Genomic DNA, 15,257 nt, shown 5'->3' on the forward strand with positions numbered 1-15,257 from the left:
TACTAATAAAACCCAAAGCTGAATAATTACTAAAGTAAAAGAGGCTTTCTTAGTAGAGTACCTGTGTGTATTATTGAACAACTATAGGAGAAAAACGACATTTTCGCATCCTAATTGTGTAACTTTAATGATAGTTTGGAGTATAGGAGGAAAAGAAAACATAGCTTATTTACCAAAATCCACAAAAAGGATGGGGCATTAATTGGAAGCAGGTCATACTATGTTATTTCCACATTAATGATTTGTGTCAGGGAAATATGGTTTCTTAATGCACTTCAAAACAACCACATGCTTCCTCCACATGCTTATCACCTCATTCAAATTTGTTTACCTTGTGTACACTAGTAGTAGGGAAGGGGTGTAAGTGGAAAGGAAAACCTATCTCTCTTTGACCACATGGTCATTTATTCACAACTATATTGCACAACACAGCAACAACAGAACCAGTGTTGTAATAGTGATAAGGAGCAAACTGCTTAGCCAGAATTAATACCACCGATGAGTTCGTTGTAAACAAGAGTACAGCAAATGTAAGACACATGAGTTTCACAGCTGTCTAGCCATACCAACATTTAAAGTGCATGCAGAGGTAGATAAAGCTGCTGGTTGCTGACCACTCATGATACTTTAAATGCAACTACTGCCATCTTGTGGAGTTAATAAAAACTAACCGAGAGGTTGCCCACAGCCACAGCTGTGAATCCCGATGTTTTTTACCCAGCGCTAATTAGAGATCCTGGTGGTTATTTGATTTTCCTGGCGGCTATAAGTGTTATTATAGTATGCTGGAAATACTCACTTACCTTAGAATTGTGCACACAGTGTACATATTACAATATTTTTAAGTACCTGTTGCACTTCCATGTGTCAAATTCCATGCCCTCGTTGCTTATTGTCATAGGAAAGTAATTGGGAGAATGTCTAGCTTTGGTGGAGGTCTCTCTTCTATTGAGTGTCTTTCTAGTGTAGTTCAAGTTCACAACACGTAGCAATTAGCTATTAGACACAGAATGCTTTCTGACCTTTCAGGTTTATGTGAGTGTTATGTAATATCCAATCTTCAAAGTCCTAATAACGCCAACAAATGCAGTCAGTCACACGGTCATAGAGGTCATGGTTGCATAGAGTTTAATGTCCAAAGGAGGTTATGCTCACTGCAGCCGCCAGAGCAATAACAAGCTCTATAAACGCTTCATAACTAAGTCTCACTTAATCCCAGAGCCCCTCTTGTCATTTCCTATTAGCTAACCAATAAATTACACTCATATCTCTCAGGGGGGGAAATAAAATCACTGCGCCGTTTGAATGAAATTGGACCATTATGGGGAAAGTGTTACCTGAGCTCGTTTGATTCTTGTCTGTCTTTTCGATGCCCGCTCCTATCAGGTTCATGATCTTCTCAATCTGTTCAAAGATGGAAATGATATGACACTCGTCATCTTTCTTTCTCATGCAAACGTCAGCAGATTCCCACCACCCAAAAAATGCAGACGCTGATGCTGACTCTATGTAGATGAGTGTTGTGCTTCGATTCAAGGTTGGGGTGGCGGAATGCTTTGGAATGATGGATGACGAGCAAGGTGAAGGCGCCAGTCACACACACACGCACGCACACACACAAACACACCCACAGCTAAACTTTTGCAATCTAAACTCAGCAAATGATGCAAACTTCAAAAAGTCCAAATTGAACAGAGAGCTGTTGACTTTCCAAGAAAAGTCAAAGGTCTTGCATCCATGTTTGCAAGTTCTCATCCATAATACATTAAATATAAGCATTTATTTTAGTTAATGATAAATAAATTAGTTTAATTTATTTGGTTTTTAATTCTACAACCGACACTATAAAATAATAGAAAATAATACATTTCTTAAGTAATTTCAAGTCGAGCCGCCTTTTCTTGGATTTCCTTGAATTGCGTTCCGCAAATGACTTTGTTCACCTTTCTGATTGGCTACAATGGCCTTACAGTTAGAGGCGTATATAGCGCCACCTGGTGCTTTGGCATGAGCTTGACAGGCCGTAAATGCATTTTTATGTGTAGGAAAATCAATCTTTTTATCCTGGAGTGCAATGTAATGTTACCTATTCTATGTCATCTCTATTAATCTGACAATGAGGAAAATCAAAAATTGTTACTGGTAAAATAGTTTAATTTTAGTACAGTAGTACCTCGCATAACGTAAACCTCCTTTTACGTAAATTCCACTGAACGTAAAGAATTTATGTAAAGTTTTTGCATCGTATTACGTAAGAAATTCCATATAATGTAAAGCGTCTTTTTTTGTTATTCAATCAACTTTATGAATGCCTTATAAATTACACTAACAGTGCATCATACCATGGGCATTGAAAAATAACAGTTGGATAATAAACCACATAAAATAAATCACACAGAAATCGAGATTAAAGAAAGTGATAAATAAATTAATAATAAAAAAAAGCTAATAATAATAATAATAATAAAGTAAGATACACCAGGGGACATGAGCAATGAAAATTAAATTGAATAAGGATATTGAAGTGGGAGCACAGCTTTATAGTCTTGATAGCTTTCTTGTTATTAGCAGAGGATATTGATTTGAAGTACAGCTTCAGTTCTTTCATGAAAACATAATAAAAAAGGGGTTTCACTTTGGCAAATTTAAAGTCTGTGCAAGTTTTTTTTGTTGTTGTTTTTTTTTAAAGTCAGTGCAAGTTCAGACTAACAGAGTACTGTACACTTGGTGACGCCTTTCAGTTTTATTCATTTACAGTAATCTTATTTATTACCTTATTTTATATTGGAATGTTACTCTACTATGTTTATGCTAACATTTTCTTATATTTTCCCACCATATTTGGTGGACTTTGAATATTTTGAAGGGCCAAAGGGGTGAGTTTGGGAAGATCTTGGAACGGATTAGGCTATTTACATGTATTTTACGCTTCGTATAACATAAAAACCCTATAACATAAACGTTCTTGGAACAGATTATTTACGTTGTAGGGGCGTCTACTGTATTTATTTTGGTACAATAAAAAGGTCAAAAATCACATACTTTTTATACATAATTATTTTTATTTTATATTAATATTTTTCTTTGAAATAATGGTAATATATAAAGTTGTCATACAGAATACTGGTAATTTTTTATTTAAATTTTTTTATTTATTTTTAATTTTTTTTTTAATAAAATAATAAAATTATTTTTACATTTTTATTTAAAAATTTGTAATTTAAAAAAATGTCTGAATATAATTTTAGAACATATGAATCAAATTGAGCAAAGCATTAGCTTCTCTTTTAGGTGTTATAAATAAACAGCAATTTCTTAGAAAAATCTCTTGTTTTACTAGAAAGCAGATGTTACTTACTGACTGATAAACTAGTTCGTCATTCCAAAGTCCACACTTCATTTGTTTTGTTAGTTAGAATAAGACAAGTGACAGGCTGCGGTCACCTGCAGCAGAGCTTTCCAATGACTGTCATCAGTGCAGACTCAGGGAGCCTAAAAAGCCGCCATGTGTGCCCACTAGCACGGCACCAGCGCCGGCCCGGGCTCATTTGATGTAATATTTAGTGTTTGAAAAAGCCCCCGTGCACTTGGCTAGTGGCATCAACACTGTGAAAGAGCCTTGATTCATTTGGAAGGCAGGCACGTGGGACGCCTACTGTGGCATACTGCAGCCTGCAGCGACGCAAACCTCACATTACTCCCTGAATTAACCCACTTACATTCTATATCGCACACACACAGTACACACAGCACATGACAGGACAGCCTAAGTGCACCTTTATTGGATTCTGTCATCAAAATGTCACTTATGCGGCAACCGGCAGTGTGATGATTTATTTAAGTGTTTCATCACATGCTGCACTGTGTGCTGCACTCACTGTCATCGCAACTTTTGATTACAGATGCATTTTTTTTTTATTGGGTTATACATCTTTATATTATTTTCTCATTTGTCCACTAGGGCCACCACAAAATGTCTTTTTTATGATTAAAAATGACATGCTATAGTTAGATAGGCGTGCTATGTAATGTACTGTACAGATTTACATTCATTGGTCAAATCATTTGGTGCACCTGCACGATCTCACGAAAGTCAATACAAGAGTTGTGTTGTATACATTTTACACAGAATTCTATTTTTTAAATGATATTTTTATTAATATAATGCACAGTTTTGATTGACACTGCCAGAGGTATTCTATTTAAATATTTGCTCCTTATTTTTTTTACATTTTCTATTGTTATATGTATTACTATATGTTTAACTTTATCTATTATCTATATATTTTTTTCCAATAATTAATTAGAAATATATGAGGGGCAAAATATTAGAAACAGCTGTGATTATGATGCAATACAAGCCCAATAATCAACGTATTGTCAAATGAATACCTTTCAAACCGCTTCAACCAAAATTCAGCATTATCATATTTGAAAGGCATTGTGGATCTCCTGAGGTGTACCTAATGTGGTGTCCTGTGTGCGTATAAAGCACTTAAATATTGAACCACGTCTAGAGAAGCTAATAAAAATAATATATCTGTGAGAGTGCACCATCCAATAAAATGATCTTATTCAGGAATTCCCCCATGAAACATTCCCAATGTGTATTTATATCACCAATCTTATGTAAAGCTGCTAAAATTAGTCTTGGAAATACACACGCTGTACACACGTACACTTTAAAAGCTTGCAAGAGTAATGACTTAGTGGGGAATACTGCTGGGAAATGAAGTGATGCACTCTCTAAGATGTGTGTTACATGTAACCTTTAACCTCCTGAGAGTTCCACACACGGAGATGATGTGTCGGTCAAACCTTGTGCTACGCTACACGCTACGCAGCCGCCCCTCGTTTATCTTGGTTAATTGGTTGCAGACCCGACCGTGATAAGTGAATTTCCACAAAGTATGATTCAATAATAGTAATTGATTACCCGATTATTTGCGTAGATAGAGCATAGAAAACCTGTTTATGACTTTCTAAATATGAATTTTAACATTATTAGAGCCATGTAGACATGAAATAACACCCTATTCCTAATATTCTTTGTTTACATCACATTGCGCAGGCTACGGGATCACTGCAGGGACATAACAGATGGCTTCCGCTAGCATAGCAAGCTGCTGAGCTACCTAGTCACCCTCTCCAATGTACTTATTCTAAACTTAAGGGAGTGTTTCGAACGGAGTGGGGAAGAAGGACAAAGAAGCCAAAAACGTACCACTTCCACACAGAATGAGAGGAGAACCTTTTTTCCCCCTTTTTCCTTCATCCTCAGCCATAGCATGTCCGTCTCAACCATGACATGTCGGCTCGGCTCTGCTGTCTTAGTAGCCAGTCTCCATGCGGAGACATCACATTACTGACGCCTAGTGACCACAATAATACATATAACCTGTCTTTAAATATGTTTTGACTAATAATAGGGCATAGTTTACCACGCAAAGAGCGACCATTTATTAGTTCATATTTTTTTCAAAAAGCGCGATATTGTGATGGAGCAATATTCGAACTGCAATATAGTGAGGGACTGTAAATAAACAAGTTTCTATAGTCATCTTTGCAGTTATATGAAGTTATGACTACATTTTCACCCTTTTGTTGGCAGTGGTTCAGGAGTAAAAGAGTTACACCACGGGGCGGCCACAATTTTTCCACGTTAATTTACGTTCCTGCGCCAGATTGCTAGGTAAAGTGTTATTCCAATTGTGAGGTTTTGGATTAGATGACCAGTTTGAGCTCCCGTCATATGTGATGTATCACGTTGAAAAAAGAGAGTCAAGTAGTTCTCCCAGTACGGAGCCTGCCTAAGTAGTTGGTGCACCACCGTATTATTTTGTATACACTATATTTGTGTGTGCATGTACTAGCGATTGATGATACACACAACATCATTTGGCTTTGTGCACTCGCACGCACAAACAACGAATGAGTCGGGCCCATCATCAGACAGTCGGGGAGCAGCTGCATAAACAGGATGCCCTTGAGAACAGGACACCCCACCCAGCACGGCCTGAATAAACAGTGGTGTCACAGCAAAACCCGGGTTACCACTGCGATGACACAATGAAAGAATAGCCTCTTTTAACACAGGATACACTGAACTACTTGGAAGTCTCAAGCCAATGCTTGGAGTACATTACAAGACCTTTTATTTTTCGGACAGTATCATATTGAACTGTAATGCTCTGAAAATCTACATTCAGACGACTCTTTTTATCCCACCATAGGGATGATTGATTTCCTTGTATATGGCGCATTTGCAACATTAAATATTTTATAGTATTAAATATTCAATAGTTATCTTGCAATTGTGCCATATCATACTTAAATACAGTAATCCCTCATTTATTGCGGTTAGTTGCTTCCAGAACTGACCATGATGAGTGAATTCCTGCAAAGTAGGATTCCTCATTTATAAATGGAATATTTTCATAGCTAGAGCATAGAAAAGTTTACAACCGGTTTACAACCTTGTAATGGTAATTGTAATGGTAATGGTTTCATTTATTTCGAACATGCATGCAGTTTACGTTGAAATGTTTCATGTTCCAAATGCGTTTTTTTAACATTATAACTAAAAGAACATTATTAGAGCCCTCTTGACATAAAATAACACCGCAATGGTCAACTTTACACTCATATTACCAATACAGTAGACATAATAAGAGTAAATTAGCCGCTTAATACATTAATAATACTCATGCTCATGTGTGTTACTAGAAATGTCTTCCGTACGAGACCCGAAAGAGGGACGGACAGAAAGTGACATCAGGGTTTCAGAGTTGACTCTTGACTCTAGGTTACGGCCACAAAAGTAGATAGATAGAAAGATTGATTGATAGATACTTTATTAATCTCCAAGAACCCGTGCTTTTAGTTTTATTATTATTATTATTATTATTTATTAGGGCTCATTAGGGATTATTGTGGCTGTTGTGAAATCAATCAAACCCGCAGTAAAAGCCTTTTTCTCCGACCATCAAGTCTGATCCTTGTGTCTTTCACCCAACATTTCATTCAAAATACGTAACGTTTGCGCCAACATACATTCACAGCATGATTTATGATTTCATATATTTTTGAAAAACCGTGCTAGAATGAAGCCGCGAAAACTGCGAAGAGGCGAGAGACGACTGTATTGTTATAATATGTACCAAATACTATATTGTGCTCATAATTATGTTGCAAAAAAATTATGTATATTTATATAATATTTAACATATTTCAAAATAAATTTAAAAATAGTAAAATAAAGTCATTACAATTTAAAAACTTAAGATAAATAAAAAGGTGTGAGTTGAAAATTGTATTTTAATTTTTAATATTTTATTGTTTTAATTGAATATTCTGTTCTATTCTATTCCATTACATTCCATTCTATCCTATTCTCTTCTATTCTATTCTATTACTAATATATTCTATTCTATTACAAATATGTATTAATAGTAAAATGAAATATTAAATATAAAAAGATGAAATATTAAAAATTTCAGTAAAATATTTAATTAGCATTCGTTTAGCTTACTAGTTTTTTTAATTGCAATTATTTTATTTGACTATTTTCATTGTAATATTTTAAATTTATTTAGAAAAATGTTAAATATATAATTAAAAAGCTAAAAAGCTAAAAGGGTGCTAGTTGAAGAAATACAAAAATAGAAATAAGAAAAATAAGTACAATCTTCAGGATGTAACATTTCATTCATCATTTTTCTCAGATTGGAGGCAATAAAAGTAATAACTTGCAGCAGGCCTGTTATTATTATTCTTATTATCATATTATCATTATTAATGTGACATTTTCTTGTTCAGAGATTGTCAAAAACGCTTCACTCTGCTCTGAAGATTTTGTTAAGACTCCCTCCAAGCTGTTTGTGCTTTCAAAATGTTTTTTTTATTGAGTTCATAAACGGGTATACAACTTCATGCTATGAGAAAAATATCTGTGGTGGTGATGCTCCACGCTGCCCCCAGTGGTGGTGAATGGTGGTGGTGGAGTGAGAGGAGGACATGTGACAGCACGAACCCAATTAGCCTCCAATGCTCGAAGGATGCTAGTCGTCGGCACATGAGCGGCGGCCTGCAGGAGGTGCCATTGCCATGGCAACCTCTGCAGGACCCCCACACCTCCCACTTTCTCCTTTCCTTCCTTTTTTCCAAAAATGTGGTGCCTCGCCCTCTTCCCATTCTCTCTCATGGTAATCCCAATCACCCGCTCCCCCCCCCATAGATGGATTACCTCATCCCATTCGGAGGCAAAGGACGGCATTCTCTCCGTGGACATCTTGCCGGACTTGCACTTGGACACGGATCCACTCCGAATGGCATGGCCTCCCTCGTCCTCTCCAAGTGGCGGCGCCAACAAGTCCGAGTCTGACTTGGACAAACTTCGGGTCAGCCTTAGGTCTGCGGGTCTGGATTTTACGACCTGGTTGGTCTCTTTGCTGTCAGTCTGGATCGCTTTGGAGGGGTCCGGCGTGCACAGTGCCATTGTTTCAAAGAGCTGTCAGTGTGGGGGGGCCGTCCTCCTGCAGGGAGGGACATCCAGTGGTGAGATTGGAAGACAAAGATGAAGTCAAGTGGGGCAAAGTGCTCCAGTTGGGAGAGGAAGGGAGCATGAGAGTCACTAAGGTCCACCCACTGGTCGCTTCCTGTTGCCTTCCCCTCCACTTCCTCTCCTTTCAGTTCTCTGACAAACATTCCCACTTTTCACTTTGTGTCTGAGGAACATCCCCAAAGAGGACACTTACACGGATTGGCAAATAGTGCACATCCAAGTCGTAATGAGTACTTTCCATTACCTCATTGAAGTCTTTCATGGCTGGCCCGTCCCAAGGATGTCCCAAAGACTGTGTCCGGGAATCCCAGAAAGCCTGGTCCTAATCGCAGTGACAGCTGGATAATCAGGTTACTGGTGCACATTTGAGACGGGACGCCTCCTCCGCCTCTGCTGTCCTGTCCTGCCAAAGACGCTTGAAATACAGGTCACACTCTAACTTATTTTAATAGCACAGACATGATGTAAATATGTCTGTCTGGCTTTCCATCAATGGCTGTGATGATTTCGGCCAAATACAAACAACACTGAGGGACATGAGGGACAACACTATGGTGCCAAGAAAGATGCCATTATGTGTTGGTGAGGATCTGGATAAAGGTGCACCATGTCCGGTATTAGAAATTGCAGTGGCTGAAGACTTGTTGCACAGTACACACAACAATTAACGTACCTAAACATGTCACATATTTCATGTAGTGCTCTTCGACTTCCTGCTCCTGCCGCCTCTCCCTGTCTTTTGTTTCACGTGTGAGGCAGCAGGGCCGTCTTCCCCCGAGTTGCCAGAAAAGCAGCACTGTGACTGGAGTATGCCAGTTTCTTTTTAAAACTGGCCAAATTCTGCCTAGCGACAAGTTTTAAGGCGAGGCGCAGCATCTTGGAAAAGAATGAGGAAAGAATGTTTTTTATAACTAAGCTAACTTCATTCTATGCACTTAAGTGTTTAAAGGAAAAAATGGCAAAATCAGGGGTGTCCACAGGGCGGCCCGAGCGCCAATTGCAGCCCGTGGCTGATTTTTTTTTTCACCCCCCAGCTCATTTGAAAAATACAATGAAACAAGAAAATTAACAAAAACAACAAAAGTGGAAAAATGCAATAATTTTTACAAAATATTAGAATAAAGTCAGAATATTAAGTAATTATATGAATTATTAATTGCTAAATGAATAATTAGCACAAATTAATACTTAATTTTAAAAGGCATTATATAACTTATTTTTTTATTATTATTTCGAGCATAAAGTTGTAAAACTGATAAAAATTTTGACAAATTGAAATATTAAATACATTTTAAGGTTGAGTATATTAGAAACAAAAAAAAGGAATGAAGTTGCAATTTGGTGGGGAATATTACAAAAACAAATATTATGGAAATAAAATCATAATGTTTCGAAAAAAATTACGAGAAGATCTGTAAAACTGAAAAACAACAGCAAAAATGAAAAACGAACAGTGGAGAAAAAGAACTTTGTCACCTTCAACACAAAGCTGAGATGTTAGGCTGTGTTTTCTGGAAATATATATAACTTTTTAACGTATTTATACGGTTTACAGAATGTAAAATATGAAAGTGGCCACCGTATTCTTTGATTTTACCGTATGCAGCCCTCGCTGGGAAATGTTTGGACACCCCTGGCCTAAGTAAACATGTCACACACTTGAAATGAACAATGAAACTGAATAATGAATCGTAAGGCAGGCACAGCAGCTTGAGAAAATGCAGGAAAAGCTAAGATAGCTTCAGCGATGCCAAAGGCAAAACAGAGTCTGTTATTGAAAAGTCACAAAATGGGCTTCAGAAAATACTTTTAATTTAGATTTTTTTTAAATTCTATGTTTATTAAATGCTACTGTCCAGTAAAAAATGATCTATGGGCCCCGAATGGCCCCAGCACCAGACTTTGGACACTAATGCACTACTGTAGTATGTAAGTGTGTCGATATGAAAACACCACTAATGTGTTTTCATTTGTCGCTGTTTGATACTGTTTTATTGCATTCCTTGACCCGACTAAGAGTATATCATCTAGTGTGTTAATCTTTGAGCTGTGTCGCCATGACGACCTCCTCCTCCTCCTCTTCTTCCTCCTCCTCCTCTTCTTGTCGGTGCTGATGCTCTCATGACAGGCCGCCATCTCCATGCACAGCACGCCTGGCCGCCCGTGCCCTCAATCAGCCAAGCTCCTCTGCATTGCTCACCTCCTTCCTCTCGTAGCCGTGACAGAGAAGATGACCTCCTTCTCTCCCCCGAGGGGCAGGGGGGCTTCACGAGGCCCCATATAGTGCTGAGCCGCCACAAAAAACAAACGCCACATCTAATGATGCGTGTTGTGAAGTGAAGTCTGATCATCTCCATGACCGTGATGACGATGTGTAGCCTCCTGTGTCCTCCTTGAAACAACCTAAGCTTTTAAGAGAATGTCTTTATGGCATGTTAGAGGTCGGACGTAAACACGCTGTAGTCGGCTGATGATCCTCAGGCCAAAGACAGCTGTGACTCATGAGCGTTCTTGTGGACACGCCACACACAGGAAGTGAAACAAACAATGCACACGGGGTCATGGTCGGGTTGCGTGCTCTCCGCCGCACACGGATGCATCTTCGGGATTCCGGTGTGCGTTCGTGTTTGCCGCACTTTCCGCCTGCTGTGTTGCTTCCTCTGGTGCGTGGTTGACATAAACTGTGCTCATGCAGGAAGGACCACGTCCCTGTGGCGCCTTGTAGCCACCACGCAAATGAAGTCGCACTCAACAAAAGTAGTCATCTGGCACAGAAACAGGAGTGCAGAACAGTCGTAGAAAAAAAATGATTACTTTGGTCCAGTAGTTCTCAATTATTTTCTGTCATGGCCCCCATGATTAATTACGATTACGGTAATTACTTTCTTTTGTGCTGATAAACCTCCTGATCAGAGCAGCCATTTGAAAGAATGTTGCAGCAACTAGCGAGAATACACCAATGACAGACGTTTTGCAGCGTGCCTGTGCTGTTTTGACCTGGACACGCCGCACTGGATGATGACGACACTAAGCGCCACTGCTACTGGACCGTAAACCACTGCCAAGAGGCATGCAAAACGTCCTTCCTTTGCATTTTGTCCCCTTAAAAGGAGTTTCAAATCAAGACAGATGAGTTCAATATGAATACTGAATGAAATGAATTAACCGACCAAAAGAAGAAGACACGAATCCACTGTATTCCACAGGTCCGCTACCACTCCCATGACCGCTGCGTACCCTGAAGACAACGACGTCACCAACACAGACTGAATGTCTTAATCGTTAAAAGTGCTAAAAGAAAGCACACACATCCATACACATAAAGCAGTGCTTTATATCCTAGTATCAAGTCAATTGATTGATTACCTTTTAAACGATGTTAGATCGATATAGTTGGATATAAATATAAATATAAATCAATGCATCGATGTAGTGGATGAGTCGTTACAGCCCTAGTATTTATCTGTACATACCACTGTATGAGTTGCTGGCACCAGTATCATTCAAGCATGAAGAAAGACACTAATAGACCTGGCAACCTACAAGGGTGTTTTATGCTTTTTCTTTGGCTTTTCTTTGTTTTTTTTCCCCCCTCAGAACGATACCAGTGATAGCAAAAAGTGTGACAACCACAGATTCAGAAATGGAACTTACTGCACCTCAACATTTACCGGTGGTGTTATTACAGTTATTCGTATTGTTTTTCCATTATACTACACGGGGCTTAACTTCTTTTTACACTCGTGACATTCGAGACTGCATGAAGTCCACAACGGTCAACCAGCCTCACATGCATATCAACGAGCGCGTGATGTGAGTTTTGCTTGGCAGTGATTAGCTTCATTTTAAGGCATTGCCTGTGCAGTAAAAAAAAAGACCTGGCTTGTTGCTGACTGTCGCGCTGCGAGTGAATCGGCGTGCTAGCGTGAAGATCATGAGCAGATAAATTTAGCATTCTGCAGAGATCACAATTACAACATACCTGCAGTGTCCTCCTTTTGAGAGATAAACAATGTGTGCATGTACTTTATGTACGTGCGTGTGTGCGTGTGTGTGTGTGTGTGCCCCGCTGCCAGTGAAAGCACCGGGCATGGCTCCATGTTTGTGAATGTACCATGAGCAGAGGGTGACGACAACCACCTCTGACAGATTTCAATGCCTTCAGCCAGGAATTGAACCAAAATGTAGGGTTTAGTGACACTGAGGAGGAAGCATAGTGCAGGAAGGGTTATATCATCCATAAATAATCCATAATAGTGATGGATTACAACCAGGACATTCAATTCAATCTTATATACAGTATCTCACTAAAGTAAGTACGCCGCTCACATTCCCGCAAGCATTTTACTATATCAAAGGACAAATAAGCGTGGATATATTTTAGAGTAGTCAGTGTACAGCCTGTATAGCAGTATAGCTGTACTATCCACTGAAAAGGAGTCAACACACAGCCATCATTGTCTCAATAGCTGGAAACACAAGTGAGTGCACCTCACAGTGAACACGTCCAAATTGTGTCCAAAGTGTCATCAAGCACTGCCTTAATCCTCTTGGGCATGGAATTGACCAGAGCTGCACAGGTTGTTACTGGAATCCTCTTCATGATGACATCACTGGTGGTGCTGGCGGATGTTGGACACCTTGTGCTCCACCTGCTTGAGGATGCCCCGCAGGTGCTCAATTGGGTTGAGGTGTGAGGAGACATACTTGGCCACTCCATCGCCTTCATCTTCCTCAGAAGGCACTTGTCATCCTGGAGGTGTGTTTGGGCTCCTTTTCATGTTGCAACCCAGTTTCCCAAGCTCTGCAAATGTTTGTCACAGTCCATCCGTCCATCTATCTTCTTCCAGTCCAGACTTCCCTCTCCCGAGCTACTTCGTCCAACTCCTCCCGGTGGACCCCGAGGCGTTCCCAGGCCAGGTGAGAGACAAAGTCTCTCCAACGTGTTCTGGGTCATCCCCGAGGCCTCTTACCGGTCGGACGTGTCCTGAACACATCCTCAGGGAGGCGTCCGGGATGCATCCTGACCAGATGCCCAAGCCACCTCATCTGGCTCCTCTCAATACGAAGCCGTAAACTTCTGAGGTCTTGCACCCTTGTCTCGGTACGGTGCGTCTCTCTCTCTAGTGCGGCAAATCCGATAGAAACAAACGCTGTTGCTCTAAAAAGGCGCCTGTGACCCACAATGCATTACACAATCACGTGTCAAGTATCACAAGATTTGTGGCGCGTGATCCAGGACGGCAGTGTAAACAAACCGGACGGTATTTTGGACGCAAAACAAGCGGGCCAACGCAAGTCAAAGCAACATTTTAGCAAAAATGTTGGATGTTAGCCGAAAAACGTGCTAACCGGGGCGGATGTTAACCAAGGTACCACTGTACACCCACGTTGTTTGTTAAAAATCAAAGTTCATAGCAAAACATGTTTTTCTTTTCAAACTTGCACACTTTTATTGGGCCGACGCAGAGCTCAGGCTTTTAGCCTTTCTAACTTTAACCATGGAAGATCTAAAAGAACCTTCCTGTCTATAAAAATAGATGATGTCCTCCACCTTGTATGGAACATTTCTTTTAGAAGCTTTTTTTGCCCTTGTTGCAGCGGAAAGCCTGACAGCGCTGGGATGTTCTCCCTGTGTTTGTTGCTTTTGCGATGTCAGTGCAAACGTAAGTCGGTTGAGAGCGACTGATGATGACGTCTCTTTGCTGCACATTAGCTCGAATGGAAACATGCATGTAAGTGGTCTCGAAACAAAAGCTGACTTTGAAAAAAAAAGACAGCAGCGGTAAGCGGATTGTCACACTTGGCGATAAAGACGCTTTCTGTGCTTCCGTGAAGCACTAAATGACTTTTTCCCTTCCACCTCGGACGCCTGTTGACTGGCAGCAGGGAAGAAGAGAAGAGTCTGCGGAGGAGATAAGAACGCACGCTTTTATAGTTTCGCTAAAGAGAACAATAATAATTGAGGCCTCTGAGGTTGGAGGAAGAAGTATTTCTCTTTCTTTCTTGGGATGGAAATCTGCTGTCATCATCAGGAATAAAAGTGCTAATTTGGCACCTTCGTTTAGGTTTGACATTTTATTGTTCATGATGAGTTCGCACCGTACCGTCTTTTGGAGTTATCAGACAAAAAAAACACAATAAAATTGTCCAAATAATTGAATAAAATAAATAATTACTATTCATTATAATTTATTTTAATTATACACATACTGTACTACGATATATTAAACTACATTTCAGTTTTTGAGGTATCAAAGTGAAATAAGACAGAAGATTAAAGGACATATTTGTTCACATAAGTAAAATATTATTATTATATACAATATTTTTTACAAAATATAACGTCCATAGCGCTATTTGAGGCATCAGACTGAAAAAAGAAAATTCTATTAAATTATTATTTATTATTTTTTTTGTATATTTTGAAACAAAATTATGTTCACAACATAATTTTGAGGCATCAGACTGAAATAAGTTAAAAATCCCATTAAATGACTGTCCAGTCATTTAATGGGATTTTGTTGAATTTAATTTCTATTTGGTTTTTTTTGTTGGTTTTTTTTTTACATAATTTGTTGCTGTTAAGGAAAATTGTGTATCTCCAATTTTTTTGTCAGTTTTTAGGTTAATTGGTGACTCTAAATTGTCCATAGGTATGAATGTGAGCGTGAATGGTTGTTTGTCTATATGT

The 15,257-nt window shown here is 39.2% G+C and overlaps 1 protein-coding gene across 11 annotated transcripts in view; it reads right to left on the bottom strand.

Annotated features, from left to right (window-relative positions):
• The window catches only part of anks1ab (ankyrin repeat and sterile alpha motif domain containing 1Ab), a 44,211-nt gene extending 35,642 nt beyond the window's left edge, over nucleotides 1-8,569 (bottom strand). For all 11 annotated transcript variants that reach the window (XR_008572156.1, XR_008572155.1, XM_054783559.1 and 8 more), the window contains exons 1-2: nucleotides 8,246-8,569; nucleotides 1,338-1,404 (exon numbers count right to left, since the gene is read on the bottom strand). Coding sequence is in view for 9 of the 11 variants with exons in the window: in XM_054783559.1 (XP_054639534.1) it covers nucleotides 1,338-1,404; nucleotides 8,246-8,497 (319 nt within the window). In the remaining 2 variants the exon portion in view is untranslated. The remainder of the gene's footprint in view (nucleotides 1-1,337; nucleotides 1,405-8,245) is intronic.
• Nucleotides 8,570-15,257: the final 6,688 nt, after the last annotated feature.

The sequence above is a fragment of the Dunckerocampus dactyliophorus genome, chromosome 8 (genome assembly GCF_027744805.1).
Source record: "Dunckerocampus dactyliophorus isolate RoL2022-P2 chromosome 8, RoL_Ddac_1.1, whole genome shotgun sequence".
Taxonomy (NCBI): domain Eukaryota; kingdom Metazoa; phylum Chordata; class Actinopteri; order Syngnathiformes; family Syngnathidae; genus Dunckerocampus; species Dunckerocampus dactyliophorus.